This window comes from Chanodichthys erythropterus, chromosome 24, assembly GCF_024489055.1.
Source record: "Chanodichthys erythropterus isolate Z2021 chromosome 24, ASM2448905v1, whole genome shotgun sequence".
In the NCBI taxonomy this organism is placed as follows: Eukaryota; Metazoa; Chordata; class Actinopteri; order Cypriniformes; family Xenocyprididae; genus Chanodichthys; species Chanodichthys erythropterus.
Genome location: NC_090244.1, coordinates 9,581,940 through 9,603,299, shown reverse-complemented (window position 1 = coordinate 9,603,299; position 21,360 = coordinate 9,581,940). Strand labels below are relative to the sequence as shown.

The window sequence follows — 21,360 nt, the reverse complement described above, 5'->3', positions numbered from 1 at the left end:
GGGCTGTTTGAACACACAAGACCGCGGGGTCACTGAATGTAAATTTGTAAGTAAACAGTGCTTTGTTTTTTCTATTCAGAGACTGTAGATGATGAACTATACACTAAAGGATTATAGAGGATTTTCCCACATGTTAATGCCTTTAAATCACAAAACAACGGACAATAAATAAAGATGAATAAAAAACAAAATTAAAGACTATGATTCAATGATGTACAGAAAGATCCTGTGATAAATACTCCCAAAGTATTCTTACATCACAAGAAATATGTCATATTTTAACCACAAATCTTATTTCTGTTCTTTTCCTTAGTAAAACTAAGCCAGACAAGCTAATAAATTTCAAAAATAAACAAGTCAACGCCTATCATACGTCAGGCCCAGTTTAGCAGGCATTATGTAATGCTTTTAGATACGGTGTGGGTAGCGTGCATCTCCATCTGTGCTCATACGTCCTCCGTCTCTCCATTTCACTCGTTAATGCATTTAAATCAGTGCACAGTCACATGTTCTGATGCCTTCATTGTACCACAGTCGTATAGTATTCATGTACAAAATTCCAACATCATCCCACTCCTGAACAAAGTGCAAGATGTGTAAATCAGGACATGTGTGTGTGGTGCTTCTATTTTAAGCTGGTTGATTCATGCCAAGCTTCATTTGTAGAGGGTGCAGTACCTACCCGTGACCAGAGGGGGCGATGAAGTACAAGCAGCAGTGCACCCTGTTGTCAGGCATCTGCCTTCTGTTAACACGAGATTCAGCATTCAGGAAGTCTTCAAACTTACTGTCGATGTAGTTGATGACTGGCTGCCAGCTGAAAAAGGGGAGGCAGAGAGATGAAAGGCAAAGTCAGAGGCAAAGCTTGAGAAGTCATTGCATCACCATCATATATAACATCCTGCATAAACTCCATTATAGTCAAAAGATAAAATAATTTTTTATGTCTCTGACAGGGTCTAAGCGTCTAAAGGCCCTTGAAATTAAACTCACCAGTTGCTGTTGTCCACCGCATCTCCAAAGCCTGGTGTGTCGACGATGGTGAGCGTGAGCTGAACACCCCCCTCCTTTATGAGCACTTTGGACTGTTCCACCTGAAAGAAGGACCAGAATTGTCACAACAGGATACGTGACTAAGCCGGAGACAGCAACCTTGCCTGTTTGTTCCAGATTCATGTGATTGACAGAACATCAATGCTAACTAACCCTAAGCCACAAACATTCATGTGAGTGGAGATTTTGGTTAATACAGTTTGTGCATAAGAGTTTCTACCTTTGCATTTGCATCAAACCAAACGTGAGCCTACAAAGGCCATAGATTACTTTAGAACATAAACATTAAAGATACAATTTGTACGATATTCGTAGTAAAATATCCAAAAACCACTTGGCTAGTGTTATATATTTTGTCCAGCTGATTACTAACAATATCTCTAATGTTTTCAACTACTTGTAAATCATGAGAAAATTCCCATTCTAAACAGTGACATGGGGCAGTGCAGTCGCCTGTCAATGACGTCAGTTACCCTTTGTTACCGCCTTTACTGACGTAGAAACCACATGACAACAGTATCGTGGACAAATGCGGAAGTAGTGTCTAGCGTCCAGCAAACCACTAGCTTGCTTCAAACAGTTCCTTATTTACTTCTTGCACGTTTTATGGTGGATTGTGTTACTTATTTATAGAACATAATTATTGTTTACCATCTGCCGCTGGTTCTGTCGACAAGGACAGCTCCCGTAAATGTAAACGTAAGCGTACGGGCCAACCAAACGACCCAAGAAGAGTTTGGGACAAGAGTAATATGTAATGATGGCATGTGAAAATTGTCTTTTTCAGACACTTACGAAATCCAGTATTGGATAGATTTTGTTACTTACTGTAGAAGCTACAGTGTAGTTATCATAATTTAACATCATAACCTCACAATAAAAATTGTGCTGTCAATACATATGATATGGTAAAGCGGAAGCAGCGCTGGCAATTGTGGCATAATAACTGCTCGTGAGGCGTGTGTTGCGCAATCGCTCCAGCGGCCTCGTTCAGCTCCCACAACACTCGGTCCTGCTCTGCTTCATACTACAGTAACGTTAATAATCGCATCCATTAACATGTTTTCTTCCCAAGTCCTATTGTACGGTCTGTTGAGGTGGATCATGTCCCAAGATTCCACACTCAAACTTGCCGTCATCAAGCTACGCCTTTGTTTTGAATAGGCCTCTAGCGACCTCTAGCAGACAAAATTATTACATACTGCACCTTTAAAGAACACTATAGCCATTCAGCTTATACAAAAGGAGCTAATGACAAATTGGCCTTAAAAAGTTAGTTCACCCAAAAGTGAAAATTCTGTCATTAATTACTCACCCTCATGTCTTTCCAAACCTGTAAGACCTTTGCTTTGCTCTTCAATATTTTTGATGAAATCCATGAGTTTTCTGGCCTACGATACAATGTAACCTTATTACCACTTTTAAGACCCAGAAAGGAAGTATAGACATTGTTAAAATAGTCCATGTGACTACAGTGGTTCAAGCTTTATGTTATGAAGCAACGAGAATACTTTTTGTTCGTCAAAAACTTACGAAAAAAAATAACGACTTTATACAACAATTTCTTCTCTTCCTATGCTGATCACATAGTAAACACAGTGCAGCGCTTCCGGGTTCTATGTCAGAAGGAAGAGAAGAAATTGTTGAATAAAGTCATTATTTTTGTTTGGTTTTTTTGTGTACAAAAAGTATTCTCCTTGCTTCATAACATTAAGGTTGATCCACTGTTGTCACATGGACTAATTTAACAATATCTTTACTACCTTTCTGGGCCTTGACAGTGGTAATAACGTTGCAGTCTATCGGAGGTCAGAAAGCTCTGGCATTTCATCGCAATTTGTGTCTTTCGGGTTTGGAACGACATGAGAGTGAGTAATCAATGACAGAATTTTCATTTTTGTGTGAACTAACCCTTTAACAAGAGATAGGCCATAATGGTCAACTAGTTGTCACACAAATATTGGCATTGACTAGTTTATTTTATTAAAAGTTCCATCTTTAAATTCACTGCTGCTACAGACATACACATTCATGTTTTAAAATAATGTCAAGTTAAAAATTGTTCAACATTAAAAACAAGTAGTCAGTATCCAATTCGTCTTCCAATTAGTCAGAGTAATTCAGGCAACAATGTGCATTAGTTTTCATTCTAGGTTAGGCTATGCATGAGACATCGAGTTGGGATGAGACACTGAAATAGTCATCTCCGATGTCACTATGATTCAGCTTCATCATCTCCTGAAGTTATTTCAGCTGCTTTCAGTAAAAACGCTTATTCTCACAGGCCTGGTTATTTTTGGCTGACCCTCTTTTTCTAAAACTGCACTCGCATTCACACATGCGCAACTTTCTCGTTAACAAAAACAACCACAACCTTTCTTAGTTCTTCAAAAAGAAGAAAGAGAGGGCGAGAGAGACAGAAGAGACTTAAGGAGAAAAAAGTGTTAGAAAGAGAAAACGAGGGAATTGGAGGAAAGAGAAGAGGAGTGAACCTTAATAAAGCTCTTCCATTCTCGCTCATGCTAGAATGTTTATGAGGCACATCGGGCCACTTCAGTTTGCAACAACATAGAAAAAGAAATAAATGAAAATGTAGAAACACAAAGCCACAAAAATGTCAAGACTTTCATTTGATGCAACCAGAGTGGCCCTTGTGTGGCTGCTATCACAAACACTGCAGATTGTTTTGGAATATAAATACTTTCACCGCTGTCTCTGTGTCCTGCCTGAACTGACCACAGAGGACTAGACAGCCACACATCACAACATGGCCTTTGGCCAGACTGACAAATTTATACCACGGGCATTCATGGTGGAACAGCTCAGACAAAGTGCATCACAAAGGCATCCTGCCACCCAGGAGAGTGCCAGAGAAGGTTAAATTGGGAATCAAGAGAAAAGCATGGACATGAGAAATGTTAAAATGTCAGTTAAAATGTTAAAATTTCATCTGTGAAAGTAGTGATGTAGGGAATGTGAAGTCCAAGTAAGATGAAGTAAGTTTTGTGGTAAAAACAGAGAGGTGGTGCATTGGATGAATCTTCCATTGAGTTCCAGTGGGAGCAAGCAAAGCCCCTTTGGTTTTAGATCATCTATCCAAACGAGAATGAATTTGTTTAGATGTTGGGTGACAGATGCCACAGTTGCATTCAAACTGTAAGATGATGTGAAGGTTGTGTTTGGTTGGTTTTTACACAGTGCTGAGAAAGGCAAATAACCCTAAACAAGATCCCAACAAATTATAATTGATGCGTACACATATAGTACGATGAGAACACAGGCTACTCATCTAAAAAAAAAAAGAGAGGAAAGAAATACCTCCTCCTTATTATCAGCACTACCCCATCCCTCGCCAGGTTCCCAACTGGAGTAGGTGAGAGAGAGGAGGGGCATGGTAACAACAAGGACTGGTGCCGTGTGATGAGGCACACCTGAAGATAATGAAGCCTTGTCACCGGCACTGTTAAAACGCTAAGAGTGCCTCTCCTCGGGGGAACAATCTGTTTCACCATGCCTGCATGCTGGTGTCCTTGCAGGTCCAGGAGGTGAGTGGGGAGAGATTCCCACACTACATAGAGCCACCAGAATCATTTGCCTATGCTGCGATGCACGCGTCACCACCGTCAGGTTAAGAATGGCTGTGCTGCCTTGCCACTCAAGCGCCGTGGCCCTTGGGAAGATGAGCCACTGGAGAAGCCGCCGCCCCTCGCTTCCCTAACCAAAGTGGGCAGTGCGTCCGGCTTCCGTGACCTGGTCCTCTTTACCTGGACCAACCCATCTGAACACTACCTTTCCTTCACGATTCCCAGCACTGCGAGGGCAGCAGATCCCCTGTTTATTTGGATACTTTTATACCCTTGGACACTATATTCTCCTTTTTGGACAGTTTATGTTTCTTTTTATGTTAATAAACACCTCTCCGAGGCCTGACGCCACACCCATTGTGTCTGTCATTTGCTCCTCCTGCCACAATAGTTAATTCCCAAATTGCACACTTAATGTGTACTTGCGGTCTTGTCACTGTGTATGTGAAGTCTATGAGGCTGTAGAGTGTCTCATTTGTCATTTAGGTTTCAGAAGGGTGCTCATGGGCCTTCACTGATGCTGTCTCCACAGCAGACTTCTACCCAACAGTCTATGTGGCATTATGTCACCAAAGTGTGGACTTGGAGAAGGACCACATGGACTTGGGGAGGCAGGGTTTGACATGACGGCTGCAGGACACACATGAATTTGACCACCCTATTTTGAGCAAAAGAGGAAAAATGTATGATACCAGTAAGATTTTATTGGTGCATTTGACATATTATTGCAGGGGTGCCCAATCCTGCTCCTGGAGGGCCAATGTCATGCAGAGTTTAGCTCTAACACACTTTCCTGGAAGTTTCTAGTAGACCTTGCAGTATAGTATAGCCCTCTAGAAGCAGAATTTGACATCCCTGTTTTACTGCAAAGTTCTTAAAATCTGGATATTTGACCATTCAAGTAGACTGGAGCTGTACTTGCATGCCTGGGAAGATTTTTTTCAAGATTGCCACCAAGTCAGTAGACTTGCCATGTCATCCAAGCACAACCAAGGTTCAAAACAACTTTGATCTGAACCTTAACTGTGAACTCTGTCTTGAGTGCAGCAAAGACACAGAGATTGTTTGTTCATTATTATGAAAGAGGAACGAGAGTGGCTGTACTTAAATACCAGAAAGGGCTGGGCCACCTCAGAACACGTCCCATCTCTAGGGTGGTGGGAAAGTCAATGCTGGGTGTTGGGTTTCGTGGGAAAATTCTTGACCTCCTACTGAACCCTACAAGCCTCCAGAGGAATCTAGACCCCTTCATATTGCCCCTCCTATCCTCTTTAAAAAACACTCCAATTGAGTCACTCCATCATACCGCAAGCTCTTTGCAGTGTATACTCCCCCATTTCTGATGTTCCAGCCTCAGCATCTGTTCTCAACCTGTTTATCAAATCCATATAAGGTCAAAACTCTGCTGTCTCTTTCCTCTGGTGAGTCTGGGAGCATTTGCTCTGGCCTGGAACTCTCAAAAGGCAGCAATCTGTTTGCGATTGCTTGAGCCTGACTGGTACTCCAGCTGTCTGAATGCATTCAGGTGTTGGCTGAATATGACTTGAAGAGGCAAAAAACAACATTGAGTGCATGAGTGTGATTAATGTGATAAGGCCCAAGGATCCTTCCTTATGGTCATGCAGGTAATCTTATGAGCTGCATAAGAAACTAAGCACTTTAAAAATGTTACAAAACTTTGTTACTCAGCAGGGGGTGTGGCAGGTGGTGGGTGGTGGTCCCAATTGTCTGTGCAACCCCTGGATAACGCAGAGTGGATTTGTTTACCTGCACAGATTGCTTAAAGCACCATGTAGACCATTTTTGACAAACCGTTCACCATGGACAGAGCACAAATTGGTTCCTGCAGCACAACAGTGGGGGCACTCAAGAAAACAGATCTATATTTTATGCTATTCAAAAGTATGCTCAACTGCACTGGTCAGTTAGGTATCGATTTACTTATACAGTTTCTCTTGAATGGTGCACTTTGATTATTAAAAAAGGTTGCCAAATCCTGGTCCAAGGTAAGGATGATAAATCATAATAAGAATAAAAAACCATGTGGTTTCTCTACATCACATTTGGCTGCAAGGCAGAGGAAGATAATGGTGGCTAGAGATAAAGGGTCAAAAGTAAGGGAAGAAAGAGAACAAGGCTAGGGATGTAACGTATCAGTATCAGTAGCAGGAGTTAAAGGTCAGCTAAAGAGGACATACCTGAACAGTCTTCTTGATCCTCTGAGATGGTCCAGGGTAGTCTTTGGAGTACAGGTCTGTCAGAAAGAGGGAATTGATGAGCGTGGATTTGCCCAGTCCAGACTCACCTAGAAAAGTGGCAAACAAAGTTGTGTTACAAAATGTTAAGTTGCCATGCTCAACTAGTGTTATTTAATGCACTAATATAAGCAAAAAAGAGGGAGAGGATGAAATGCCACATACAAGAGACTGAGACATCCATACTTAAAAACAGGAGGTGATGAATATGAGATTCTCCACAGATCCTCAAAAGCTTTCTCACATTTATCCACCCACACAGAAACACACAATTAGTTTGTTGTTTTTGAGCCAACCAATGGCACATGTGGGACCCTGGCCAGAAATTCAATAGTTTCTTCCTGAGGACAGCAATCGAAAGACAGCGGATTCATGGGTATATTGGGAAAATGTTGAGGACAAAAAGGAAGAGTGAGAGAGAGAGAGAAAGCTCTTTTATTCTGAAGGAATAAAACATTGCTTGCTCCATTCTTTCTAGCCAACTCCACATTTCTCTTTACAACTGATGAGCATTAGGCAGTGTCATTTGGAACATCTCTTGAGTTGGGGGAAGGGAACACTTGGGCTCATCTGGCAGAGCAGACCACCAATGCATCACTGAAGTGTATACCATCTTCACCCACTCAAATACACATTCTCACTCCATGTTTTTGACACAAGCTTGATCCAAGGCTTCAAGAGGGGGTGTTGAAAGCTCCTTCTCTCAATAAACAATCTTCCCACAGTCCTCAGCTTCTGAGCTTCCAATTCTTGTCTTATTCATTTACCACACCAGGCCCTACATGGGACAGGAGAAAGGCCTAAAAATGCCAGCCTCATGTATTTAGAAATACAATTGATCATAATTTGGATTTCTTGTTGTGTTCAAGCTTATCACGCAATGCAATTTAGAAAGTAACAAAATGCAGTTAAATTGGAAAATGAGACCCAGATGACCCAATGCTCCCATGATATCAGTTGAGAGTTAACCTTCGACCCTGACCCTGAACACCTCATTTGGATCCTCTCCCTCTCTTTGCCAAAGCAGGAGCAGTTCTCACCATGTCCTACGGAGCCAAAACAGTTTAAAATCTACACACACACTTAAAGATTCTCTGTGCTATGCCAGAGATGACACACAGACACCAAACCCACCCTCTGTCTGCTAAGTAAATTTACTTCTCCTTGCCCCAGGCTACGTTGACTTACCTAAACAAGACAGGGTGACTGGACTGTAAAAGCATCTATGTGTATGTGTGTATGGGGGTTGGTGGTGTTGTGGGAGGACATCAGGGACCAGTGAAAGAGAAGTAAAGGGGGAAGAAAGACAGATAAAGACCCTGTTTACACCTGATATCAAGATGCATTTTGGTCGATTGGATCACAAGTAGAATAAACAGAGACATACCCGTTTACACCTGGTGTCTCTTTTGTCCACTTTCAACCACTTCTCTCCTAATTTTTTCGAGGGGAGGGTCTATGGGCGAGTAAATGTATGGGTTTTTTTTTCCAGATCTTTCAATCTAATGGACAAAATAAGCTTGCGCAATTTACATATGAAATCAGGAATGGTGAGAGAAAATTGTGCTTGGTACGTTTTTCATCTTCAGACCAAACTTGGGTCTTCAGCCGACAAAGTAAATCCCGTCTGAGGAGTGCACTTCCCATAATGTTTACGCATTAAGTTGTTAGGTGGAGAGTAGGTAGGGCTGCAATATCACGTTCATTATCGAAGGCGATTCATCTGCGATATGAACACGATATTGCGTGGCTTGTCAGTGATCTACGGCTCTGTCTATTAAATGCCGCTCCATTTGAAAGCAGGATGGCGATTTAGCGGTAATCAGGGAACCGGCTGACGAAATGCGCGTGACAATCGCATGCGATATATCGCCCAGCCCTATGAGAAGTTGGTCTTTTGTGGGTGGTCTTTTGTGTGCATTTGACCACATGAGCATCCACACTACGAAAGCAATCCAGTCGAATTCGTTTTCAACTACCTCTGGATGTGGTCGAAAGTGGGCAATCACAAATCATTTTAGAGCCTGTTTACACTGTATTTAACGAAACAATCGGTCATTTAAAAAAATAAAAAAATAAAAAAAATAAAAATAAAAATACAACTGTATATGCTTTATAAACACAAATTACCGCCTTGCACGTGCTTCCGCTTTCCGTATTCTTCAAAAAAAAGCTTACGCCGTACGTCCTACGCCTTCCCTATTCAACTTACGGAAAAAAACTAAATCAAAAACCTTAATTTCTTTTCAACTGATGAAAGAAAGACATGAACATCTTGGATGACATGGGGGTGAGTAAATTATCAGGAAAATTTTATTTGAAAGTGGACTAATCCTTTAATACCAGGTGTAAACAGGACCTAAAAAAAGAGAGTGACTGGACTGTGAAAGCATTTATGTGTATTTGTGTGTGGGATGGGGTGGGAGGACATCAGCGACCAGTGGAAGAGAAGTAAAGGGGGGAGGAAAGAAAGATAAAGAGAGACAGAGTGTTGTTTGGTCTGTCTGCACTTACACTGGCATTTTAATGGAAGCCATGTACCAACACATAAGAAAGACCATGGGGGAAAAGCATCTTCTCTTCTCTTCTGCTAATATATGCAAGATGCAATTTTCCCTACAAGAGTTAATAATAGTAATAATAATAATAATTATTATTATTATTTTAATTGTTGTAGTTTACTTTTTATTACATAGCTTTTACTTTTTATTACATAGCTGATAATTTAGGTATGTTTTCACATAAAACTTGTGAAAACATACCTAAAATACGCAAACCACTTCCAGAGGTTAGCTTGTGCTTTAAAGGAACACACAGCAGAATTTGTTCATGAAATCCTGATACCACTGCTTTAATGGGTAAGAATGAGTAGATTAACAAGCATCTCCAGCTCCAGCTATCTCTAACGCCCTATTTCTCCCTCTTTTTCCCTTTTACCCCCTCAGGGTAAAGCCAGACCCAATTAGCCTCATCCCCTCTTTTAATTAAATATCGGTCCGCATGATCTCTGAAAACGAGACACTTCAGTCACACAGCAAGGATCCAGGTCTAGTTCACAGTTGGCTGACCTTTATCAGACCCATGGATGAATGGAGTGAACTCACCTCCCCATCTCATTTTGGTCCCTCTATCATCTGTCTTTTACTACTGCAGCACATGTGCCTCTTCAGCGGGAACAAACAGAGACACTGGAAAACCATTAAATTGAGGAAAAAGTCTATAGTAGTGCTAATAGACTGGCACAACCTCATAGCGCGGATAAATGGACCCTTTTTCCACTGGCTTTATATTGAACCAGACCCAGACAGGCTACCAGGGAAACAGACATTTCCAAATAAAAAGCTCATGCTAGCATCACTTCCTGACCCAGTTTGACACGGTTAGCGTTTAGCTTGAAAAAAAAAAAAAATGGGGCAAATGGTATTCAAAAGCATTTGAATAACCAGTGTTTTGTGCAGTATGCTGATAAAGTCCAGTACCATCATAATGTTTCATTTTATTACAGATTTATATATCAAAAACATCATTAAACATATTTTAGATAGTGTAGCTAGCAGTGCTTGTGGTGTCAAATTAGCATTACATGACATTTAAAAAGATAGTTCACTCAAAAATGAAAATTCTGTAATTTACCTAACCTCATGTTGTTTCTAAGTAAAACAATTAAAAGTCGCTTTTATTAGTTGAAAAATTATCAGATGAAAAAATTAAATGATGCTTAAATGAAAATTAGAAAATAGATTGATATAAAATTAAATAGAAATATTTCAAAGATAATAAAAAGCAAAGCACATAAAATGACTAACATACATTAAAATTATACTGAAAATATAAAAATTACAAATATGAATAAATACTATAATAGTATATAAATAATACTAAAATAATACTGATCAAAGCTGTATGACATTCTTATGCTGAACATAAAATATGATATTTTGAAAAATATCTGTGTTTTTTTTTTTGTTTGTTTGTTTTGTTTTGTTTTTTTCATACAATGGAAGTCAATGGGCTGCAATGTTGTTTGGTTCCCAAATGTTCTTCAAAATATCTAGAAAGAAAGTCATACAGGTTTGGAACAGCATAAGTAAATGACAGAATTTTTATTTTTGGGCGAGCAATAATTTGGAAGAGTCCTTTAAATGGACTTCCAAATATGTATGACAATCAATTTATCAATTTAGCCCTATTCAGATTTGGAGAGAGAAAAAAAAATGTCCTACTCTTATTAATTACTGCTACCCTGAATGGATGGGTGGATGGGAGGACTGGGACAAATAGACAAACTTTCCAGGAGATTCCACACATTCTTCTTGACTTTCATCTTTTTACCTCTTCCTGTCATCATGCTATGGGCCAGAAAACACCCCAGGGCCCATTACTGGGCTCAGATATCCTGACAATCCCCCACCTCCGCCCCTTTTCCACTGCCCTGCCCCCATCTAATCCCAGCTATCCCTTCTCTTCCTCACTCACTCTTTTTCCCCTCATAAAAGGGGCTCTAGTACAATTGCCATATAGTTGCTTAACTCTTTAACAAACAGATAGCAGAAAGAGAGCGAAAGAGAGGCCCACTACCCCAACACATAAACACAGCCAAACTCCTGGCGCAGAGAACAACAGGGCAAACTACTAAATTTAAACTATTTAAAAAAAACCTAGAGCTTTGGAAAACACACGGATCAAGGACTTACTACAGTTACTGATTTTAAAGGACGTGAGAATGCATGTATGGTAGTAAGTGTGTGTGTTTAACTGGTTTGCAGAGAGGGGCTCCTGTAGTGATAAGATCCATTGTTCGGCAACAAAGGTCAGAGTTCATCTCCGAACAGCCGGAGATAACAATCAGCAATGCTCTGTAAAAACCCCCATGGACACACACACACACACACACACACAAAAGTCACCCAAACAGGAAAATCAATTTGTCCTACATAGAAAATAAGATCTATGAGGTGACACATTTGATATTACACAGTGCATGTGCGCAATCAACATACACACTCTAATGTGTCAAACTTCACTCCTGGATGGGCACTGTCCTGCAGGGTGTAGCTCCAACCAGCTCCAAAATACCTGTCAGAAAGTTTCTAGAAGACCTTGATTAGCTTGTTCATGTGTGTTTAATTAGGGTTGGAGCTAAACTCTGCAGCACAGTGGCCCTCCACAAACTGAGTTTGACACCCTTGCTCTATATCAACTCATGCTATGTCTAAACCAGTGGTTCTCAACCATGGTTCTTGCGCCCCTAATGTCTCCCTAACCAAACACTTGATTTAGGTCATCAGCTCATTAGTAGAAACTTCAAGTGACCAGGGTTGAGAAGCACTGGTTTACATTTTGGTTTCCATCCACAAGGAGAAGGAATAGTTTTTCCTGCGAAAATTGAGCTTTGAAGATGCTCTCCCAACTGGAACAATTTGAAAACGACAAATTTGCATTGTGGTGTGGATTGTGAAAACGTAAGTATTTGAAAACAATGAGCCATGTTTAGTCACGTGATGCATACATTCCTGCAAATATGACAGAAAACTTATCGTTGTTGACCATAAATTAAATGGCGATTGAGTGCGACCCGGACATACCAGTGAGTGATGGGATATTCTGCTAATAATATGATCATTCCAGAAGAATAGTGGAAACACCATCAAATGTATCCAGAGTAAGAAGCCTCAGATACAGATATGGTGGAAGCAGGTTAGACGTTCCCTAATGGCAATGCGAATCCTCCACATACACAGCTGGGGTTGCTTGCATTGCATCTTCTGCCTTAAAGGATTAGTCCACTTTTAAATACACTTTTCCTGATAAATTGACTCACCCCCATGTCATCCAAGATGTTCATGTCTTTCTTTCGTCAGTCGAAAAAGAAATGAAGGTTTTTGAGGAAAACATTCCAGGATTTTTCTCCTTATAGTGGATGTCAATGGCTACCAACAGGCTGAAGGTCCAAATTGCAGTTTCAATGCAACTTCAAAAGGCTTTAAACGATACCAGATGAGGAACAAGGGTCTTATCTAGATTGGTCATTTTTGAAAAAACAAAAAAACAAAAAAAACAACCGTTTTTGCTTTATAAACAAAATATCGCCTTGAACGAACTTTCTGTTTCCGCATTCTTCAAAACGCTTACGCTGAATGTTCTACGCCTTCCCTATTCTACTTACCGAACGAATGTGGCACCAGTTTCGTTTTTTTCCGTAGGTAGAATAGGGAAGACCTTCAACCTGTTGGTAGCCGTTGACATCCACTATAAGGAGAATAATCCTGGAATGTTTTCCTCAAAAACCTTCATTTCTTTTCGACTGATGAAAGAAAGACATGAACATCTTGGATGACATGGGGGTGAGTCAATTTATCAGGAAAAGTGTATTTAAAAGTGAACTAATCCTTTAAGCTACAGTCTATGTTTCTGCGATGTGCATCATTTTCTTGTTTTCTGTTCTGAACCTGTAATATTATACACACAGCTTTAATAAAACAATAAGAAATGCTTCAACTGTTAGAATATTAGTTCTCCAAATGGCATTGTTCTCATTCATAGCTGTCTTCACACAAATAACAGTAGGGTAAGATACACCTTACACATGATATTAGTGGGCTGGTCATTTCTTAGAAGGTCCAAACAAGCTTTACAATAATCTACACTAGAATTTAAAGCACTTTTTGCATGTTCTCATTATGGATCTGAAACCTGTGGTTGAAATGACGCAGTTCGTTTAAACACGTCACTTCCCAAAATGTGACCGTGTTGAAATGCGGCTTTACAGTTTTTCTGAGTTGGATTGTATTGACATAGCAAAGCAGACTGCACTGGAAATGGAATAGCAAAATCTTAACTACTTATAATTTTTAATACTGCCAAATCTCTAATTATTTGTTTCTAAAACCCCATCTAAACACAAATCTGTCCAACACAACGAAACTCATCAATGGCTTCCGTAGAGTCTGAGAAGATTGGCATAATGGTGTTACTCTACTTCATAGACTTAAAGCTGTTGAGAGTTAAGAATAAGTCTGACGGAAAACGAAGACAAAAACAAATTCAAAATATTCACATATTCAACTTGAATGAAACTTTCTTTTAAAGTTTGTTTGAAAACCCAAAGATACTCTAGTGTTTGTGTTTGTGCATTGGCGGATACATTAGCATGTGTCGGCTAAGTCCGTCTGACAGGCTTAGCTCCATGACCGGGTTGTTAGATGACCTGTTGGCAGGCCAGAGAGGGGAAGCTTTGGCTTCATAATCCAGGGATTAAATATCCTCCCTGTGTGTTTCTGTGTTTCAGCCAGGGACCTTTCAAACAGACCTACAGCATGGTAATGTACGAGAAAAGTAGCAGCTCCTATAGCGGTAGCTACGCTAACACAGCCACACTAGACAAATTGCTGCCGTGTTGTAGAAAATATCTGTGAATGACATGGAATTCAACAACATGTCATGTCTGAAGACTTCAGCTACCATTTACCGATCACTTTAAAACATCTCAAGTTTTGTCCAAACACAGCTGTCGGAGTAGTTATTGTGAAGGAATGCAAAGAGCGCAATTAACGAAAACATGCGTGAAATCGTTATTTTTTTCTATTCGTTGCTTGTACAGGTGTAAATTCTCCCACACAGCTTGAGTAAGGTGAAAAAGCGATATTAAAAGAGACCGTAAAAAGAAAGCCATATTTTAAACAGGACTAGAAACTTCAAGGCCTGCTTTACCACCTCCAACAAGCTTTAGATAATTCAATTTGAAGAAGAAAAAAAAAAAAAAAAACGAATCTCAACATCTCTTCACATTTTCCAACTCTTTCTCCCTGAAGAAACATTTTGCCAGCTGGTTTGAGAGGGAAAGCTCAAGAAAGGAAATGCTTGTGGAAAAAAAACACAAGGGAGAGCGAGAGCGAGAGAAAAGACAGGAAACAGATTTTTTCCTCCCTGAAATTTTGGAGGGAAAATTGGAGTCGACAGCCAAAGCCCTGTAGTGTCTGTCAGGATGAGTGACAAGAGAACAAGATGATAGTTTTCAGTTTTGTTCTTTAAAAGGCCATTGAATGGACAGTTTTAAGTAGAGAGAAAACCCAGCTAGCTGTATTAGACACTGAGATAGTCAAGATGACATTACAGCAAATTCCGCATGTTAGGAGAGAATTTATGGAGGTGCAATCTTGCTTCAGAGGAAAAATGTGGCGGAAGTGCATTTTTTTATTTGAGAATGCAAACACTGTTAACAGAAAGACATATGATTTGCAGTGCTATTATTTAGTGTAAAAAATACACTTTCAAATGTTTTTGGTAAGTAACATTAAAAAAAAAAAAAAGTAATTAATACTTTTATTCAGCAATGATTAATTAAACTGATCAAGTGACAGTAAAGACATTTACATGTTACAAAAGATTTCCATTTTAAATAAATGCCGTTTCTTTCCATAAATGCATAAAACCTTCTATTTATCAAAGAATCCTGAAAAACAAAATGGTTTGAACAACATCAGAAATAGTAAGCCACACAACACTGATAATAATATGAAATGAGCAGCAAATCAGCATATTAGAATGATTTCTGAAGGATCATGTGACACTGAAGACTGGAGTAATGATGCTGAAAATTAAGCTGTCATCACAGGAACAAATTACATTTTAAAAGGTGCTGTAGAATGTCTTTTTAAAAGATGTAATACAAGTCTAGGGTGTCCCCTGAATGTGTCTGTGAAGTTTCAGCTCAAAATACCCCATAGATTTTTTTTTACTAATTGTTTTAACTGTCTATTTTGGGGTATCATTAAATATGAGCCGATTTAGGCTGCGGCCCCTTTAAATGCTCACGCTCCCCGCCCACGGAGATCGCGCTTGCCTTGAACAGTGCATAAACAAAGTTCACACAGCTAATATAACCCTCAAAATGGATCTTTACAAAGTGTTCGTCATGCAGCATGTCTAATCGCGTAAGCATAGTATTTATTTGGATGTTTACATTTGATTCTGAATGAGTTTGATGGTGCTCCGTGGCTAAAGCTAACATTACACACTGTTGGAGAGATTTATAAAGAATGAAGTTGTGTTTATGAAACACAACGATGGTATTTGAGACTCACTGTATGTCATTTCCATGTACTGAACTCTTGTTATTTAACTATGCCGAGATCAATTCAATTTTTAATTCTAGGGCACCTTTAATATTTTATTATACAAATTGAAATATTTCACAACATTACTGTCTTTACTGTATTTCTGCTCAAATAAATGCAGACTTGGTGAGACTAATTTTGAAAATATTTAAAAATCTTACTGCCCACAAACTTTTCAATGGTACTGGATACAGTATTTGAAATGTGACCAATCAGTATTCAGTATGCAAATATAGTAAAAGATAAGACTAAACCCAATTCACTATGCAAATATATGTAAATAAAAAGACCAATTGCAATTCCGCATACAAAATATTTACATTTTCAAACTGTTATCTGACATTTCTTAAAGCATGATGTTCACAAAAACAATGAATAGCCCAACTAAATTGAAATTAACTACAAAAGAGTTTGAATAATAGTTTAGGCGTGGTCCCATTTACTGTGTTGTTTGGCAAGATTTTTCATGGACATTATCCAGTCATTTCAATTAGAAATTCGGGTGGAAAGATTTTTTGCAGATTTCGCTTGTGTTCAACCTGGTAATTCAAATTCGCCGTGCTGACCAACAGAAAGCTGCTTTCTAAGTAAATAAGACTGCTGTGCTTTGTCTCCTGACACCAGTAGCGTACAAGCATCTCAATAGGCCGCATTATCAAACAGGAAACCCCAAACTAGACAACTAGCCTATAAACAGAGGTAGGGAATGAGTTGACAGACACAACATGAGTAACAACTTGGAAGAGGAATTGAGGAAGAGAGAACTAAAGAGGATATTTTGCACCAGAGCTCGAAAGCAAACCCAATGCAAGCGCTAACAGACACACACCCGGTTACTATGGTGAGGCGCTCCACAGCAGTTATGTCACAGAGATCCATATTTCCAATATGTCTTTAGTAACAGCATCCAAACCACAGAGAGTATTGATCCACTAAACACTCATCATCCATCTACTCTTGTATGTGGGAATAAACTCATTCGTTCATCAGCAAAAAAACAACAACTTTTATTCAAAATCACAGATTATTCACTTAAAGTAAAAACCCAAAAAACAGAAAGCTCATTTGATGCCATTCTACCATTTGTGGTTCTCATGTATGCAAAATAAGACTATCAATTATCATTGTCATCTTTACTGTGTTAAAGACACTCTTTAACATGTTTCATTTGCATTTTATTTTTATGAATTTGTAGGCCTGTTCTCACTCCTGTTTCTATGGAAGCTTGTTTCTGCCACAGAACAAACAAAAAAAGATAATTGCAACTTTTTATCTCACAATTGTGACTTTTTTCCCCTCACAATAGCGTAATATAAAGTCACAATTGTGAATTATAAAGTCACAATTGTGAATTATAAAGTCACAATTGTGAATTATAAAGTCAGAATTGTGTGATATAAAGTCCAATTCTGAGGGGGAAAAAAAACTGACATTTTTTTCAGAATTGGGCATTTATATCTCGCAATTCTGACTTTTTTCCGCACAATTCGGAGTCAGAATTGTGAGATATAAATCTGCAATTGCGAGTTATACAGTCCAATTCTGAGGGAAAAAAGAATTGCAAATTTCTCAGAATTGCAAGATAGAAATTCACAATTCGTAGAAAAAAGTCAGAATTGAGAGCTATAAACTTTTATATTTAAGCAATTTGTATCTCACAATTCAGACTTTATAACTCAATTCGGACATCATCTCACGCAATTCGGACTTCATCTCACGCGATTCGGACTTCATCTCACGCGATTCGGACTTCATCTCACGCGATTCGGACTTCATCTCACGCGATTCGGACTTCATCTCACGCGATTCGGACTTCATCTCACGCGATTCGGACTTCAACACTCGCAATTCGGACTTCATAACTCGCAATTCGGACTTCATAACTCACAATTCAATTATATAGTAAAAGATTATATAGTTATATAGTAAAAAAACAGATAACTGTTTATAAAACTTCATCATTCATTTTATCAGTAATGTATTCTAGTTTCACAACGTCAAATTGAAATGTAAACCTGTCAACCCTGTTAGCATTAACTGAGCATTTCCTGAGCATTTCCTGAACATTTCCTGAACATTTCTTTAATGTTTCCTGAAGGATTAGTAAGTCATGGGAACGAATTGTTAATTTGTGGCCACGATATACATATTTTTTTCCTGTGTCTCATGTGCGGGGTCCTTAGAACGCAATTGATTGACCCACTTTTTTTTTTTACTTTTTTTTTTTTTATTGAAAGGTATAAAGTCCAATTCTGAGAGAAAAAAGAATTGTAATTTTTTTCAGAATTGCAAGATATAAACTAACAATTCTTAGAAAAAAGTCAGAATTGAGAGCTATAAACTCACAATTTATATCTCGCAATTCAGACTTTATAACTCAATTTGGACATCATCTCACACGATTCGGACTTTATCTCACAATTCGGACTTCATCTCACACAATTCGGACTTTATCTCACAATTCGGACTTCATCTCACACAATTCGGACTTTATCTCACAATTCGGACTTCATCTCACGCAATTCGGACTTCATCTCACGCGATTCGGACTTCATAACTCGCGATTCGGACTTCATAACTCGCGATTCGGACTTCATAACTCGCGATTCGGACTTCATAACTCGCGATTCGGACTTCATAACTCGCAATTCGGACTTCATAACTCGCAATTCGGACTTCATAACTCGCAATTCGGACTTCATAACTCGCAATTCGGACTTCATAACTCGCAATTCGGACTTCATAACTCGGACTTCATAACTCACAATTCGGACTTTATCTCACAATTCGGACTACATCTCACACAATTCGGACTTTATCTCACAATTCGGACTTTATCTCACAATTCAGACTTTATCTCACAATTCGGACTTTATCTCACAATTCGGACTACATCTCACAATTCGGACTACATCTCACAATTCGGACTACATCTCACAATTCGGACTACATCTCACAATTCGGACTACATCTCACAATTCGGACTACATCTCACAATTCGGACTACATCTCACAATTCGGACTACATCTCACAATTCGGACTTTATCTCACACAATTCGGACTTTATCTCACGCAATTCGGACTATATCTCACGCAATTCAGACTTTATCTCACGCAATTCAGACTTTATCTCACAATTCGGACTTTATCTCACAATTCGGACTTTATCTCACAATTCGGACTTTATCTCACACAATTCGGACTTTATCTCACACAATTCGGACTTTATCTCACGCAATTCAGACTTTATCTCACGCAATTCAGACTTTATCTCATGCAATTCGGACTTTATCTCACAATTCGGACTTTATCTCACAATTCGGACTTTATCTCACGCAATTCGGACTTTATCTCACGCAATTCGGACTTTATCTCACGCTATTCAGACTTTATCTCACGCTATTCAGACTTTATCTCATCTGATTTTTTAGTAATGATCATGATTTGTGATGATCATGATCATCATCATTCAAGACATGACTGTGAAAGAACTTAAACCCTCATGTTTTGATGTCAGTAGCATCTTCAAATGTCAACCCTGTTACCATGATTATACAGTAAAAAAACGGATAACTGTTTATAAAACTTCATCATTCATTTTCTCAGTAATGTATTCTAGTTTCACAACCTTGAGCACAAGACTTGCAATGTCAAATTGAACTGTAAACCTGTCAACCCTGTTAGCGTTAACTGAGCATTTCCTGAACGTTTCCTAAATGTTTCCTGAAGGATTAGTAAGTCATGGGAATGAATTGTTAATTTGTGGCCACGATATACATATTTTTTTCCTGTGTGTCATGTGCAGGGTCCTTACAACGCAACTGATTGACCCACTTTTTTAATCTGAAATAATGTCTAAAATCTTACAAAAATATACTCACCCCCCCCCCCCCCCAAAAAAAAACACTTTATCAAACTGGAACAGGCACCCGTTTAAAGAATGACATACTCAGAGGTGAGCAAAAGAATTTTGCGACTTACCGACAACCATGAGAGTGAACTCAAACCCCCTCTTCACGGACTTCCTGTACACCTGGTTGGGGAGGTTGGCGAAGCCGACATAACCCTCCAGATTCCTCTGCTGGAAGAGAACACAGCTTTACTCCACATTCCACTGATTAGAGAGCAGAACGGCTCCTCCATTACTGTTATCCCTCTCAAAACAGGGCTCAAGAAGACTTCAGAGGAAAGATATTAAAGGCTATGCTAACATTAACATTAGTTACAGTGGATAATGACTTGGCACAGTCAAACTCCTAATCTAACATGCAGGGATACCACAACAAAGGATAACATGGAATTTTGCTAATTTGAGGATAAGTAAACAGATCTGCGTTAAGCACATATGAAAGTAACACACCAAAACTGCTTGCCCAAACACAACTTTTGGAAACCAAGAAGCTGGGGAAGGGAGGACACATGGGATCTTGTGACAAACAGACATGAGGTGAAGCCTGTTTCACATGCTCATTTACGTTTCGTATCAAATCCATCATCAACTCAATGTCGTCATGGAGACAGTGAATTTCACTCCAGATCACAGCCAGCGCCTTGTCCAGATGCAAGTTCTCCTTCTCAAGCTCCTCCATCCCTTTCTCTCCGTCACTTTCCTTCTCTTGTAATCTCATGCTCTCGGAAGCACAGCGCTGAAGCACACGCTAGGCAAGGCAAACACAATTGATCGCTCTGCTTTGGCTCCGCTGAGCTTCTCATGCATGGTAGGCCAATGGAAAACTAACTATTAGGGGCCATGCAGATCATTTTAGAGAGAGACAGAGAGTTTGAATGGGGAGGGCTACGATAACCGGGGCGAGTTAACTCTTTTTGGCCTGAATGAATGACTATGACCACAAATATCACAAATAAGCCAACAGATCTTTTGGGAAACCATGGTTCATGCAAAAATGTAAATTTTGGAAGAAAGAAAATCGTTGGGGATGCATGTTACATTGGTACCATATCGGTTATTAGCCAATAAATATTCTAATTTATCGGTATTTTACGTTTAGATTAACTGTCGTCACTTGATGCTCACTTAATAATTAATTACACTAATAATTTAATAAATAATAAATAATTGAAGTGTTAAATGCAATATTTAAAAAAAAAAAAATCAATTTTTTTTATATTACACATCATTCTTCACTTGTAGCATTTAAAATGATTGATTTTAGATTTTTCATTTTGATAAATTATATGATATTAAATTATATTACATATTATATTAAAGAGGTTGTTATATTAAAAGTTGGCGATATAAACGATATAAAGCTGATGTATATGATATTACGCGATTACATGCATTACAATTGCTGCAATGAAATTTACATTTATTTGACAAATTTCCTAAA

At 38.9% G+C, this 21,360-nt stretch overlaps 1 protein-coding gene across 2 annotated transcripts in view; it reads right to left on the bottom strand.

Moving 5' to 3' along the window:
- The window catches only part of septin15 (septin 15), a 39,588-nt gene that overhangs the window by 13,225 nt on the left and 5,003 nt on the right, over positions 1-21,360 (bottom strand). Inside the window, exons 2-5 of one of the 2 annotated variants that reach the window (XM_067379074.1) lie at positions 19,991-20,090; positions 6,836-6,942; positions 994-1,094; positions 683-817 (exon numbers count right to left, since the gene is read on the bottom strand). In XM_067379074.1, the coding sequence (XP_067235175.1) occupies positions 683-817; positions 994-1,094; positions 6,836-6,942; positions 19,991-20,090 (443 nt within the window). The remainder of the gene's footprint in view (positions 1-682; positions 818-993; positions 1,095-6,835; positions 6,943-19,990; positions 20,091-21,360) is intronic. The other variant, XM_067379075.1, reaches the window with a different exon arrangement.